Consider the following 634-nt stretch of genomic DNA (forward strand, 5'->3'; position numbering starts at 1 on the left):
AAACAGGAGTGACGTGAACAGGTTTGGGGAGCAGCTCGGTGTTTGCAGTTAATTGGCGTTTCAGAAGAAAAAATGAAAATGGAACAAAGTTCTGAGGCATCGCCTGTGGGCGGACACATCCAGTGCGACCCTGGAACCGAAGCCCAGGGTCTGCCTCACTGTCAACCCAACTGACGCAGGGAAAGTCTCCTTTATTTCCTTCCGCCCCAGCTGGAGATGCAGTCGATAATCGTCATCGCTCAAATAACGGGTTTGGGGAGGCTCTTGTCCAAACGGCTCAAATTTGGGGGAGATTTTCCCGAATTGCTGAGTAGGTTTTCCCAAATTTGGGGTAGATTTCCCTAAATCTACGCTTTCAACAGAGTTTAACCAACTTAGAGACAAAAGAGAGAAATAACCCCCGAGGTTCCCATTGGCGATTTTGACCAGTTGAACCCACGGGGGTTTGGAGATCCCGCAGGCCGCGAGTTGCTACTTCCTTGTTTTAATCGTCTTGTCTGTTTTCCTCTAAGAACGTGGACAACTTGTACGGGGCTCAGACGTTCTTCTTGTGTTTGGAAGACCACAGCGGAGCCTCGTTTGGAGTCTTCTTGATGAACAGCAACGCCATGGGTAAGGACGTCTTCTCCAGCCG

General features: G+C 49.8%; 1 protein-coding gene across 1 annotated transcript in view; it reads left to right on the forward strand.

The window, feature by feature from the left end:
- The window catches only part of LOC104497467 (maltase-glucoamylase, intestinal-like), a gene marked incomplete at both ends in the record, with an annotated part of 6,511 nt that overhangs the window by 4,421 nt on the left and 1,456 nt on the right, over nt 1-634 (forward strand). Inside the window, one exon of the mRNA XM_010140719.1 lies at nt 513-612. Coding sequence (XP_010139021.1) covers nt 513-612 — 100 coding nt within the window. The remainder of the gene's footprint in view (nt 1-512; nt 613-634) is intronic.

Source organism: Buceros rhinoceros, unplaced genomic scaffold (assembly GCF_000710305.1).
Source record: "Buceros rhinoceros silvestris isolate BGI_N320 unplaced genomic scaffold, ASM71030v1 scaffold21367, whole genome shotgun sequence".
Classification (NCBI taxonomy): Eukaryota; Metazoa; Chordata; class Aves; order Bucerotiformes; family Bucerotidae; genus Buceros; species Buceros rhinoceros.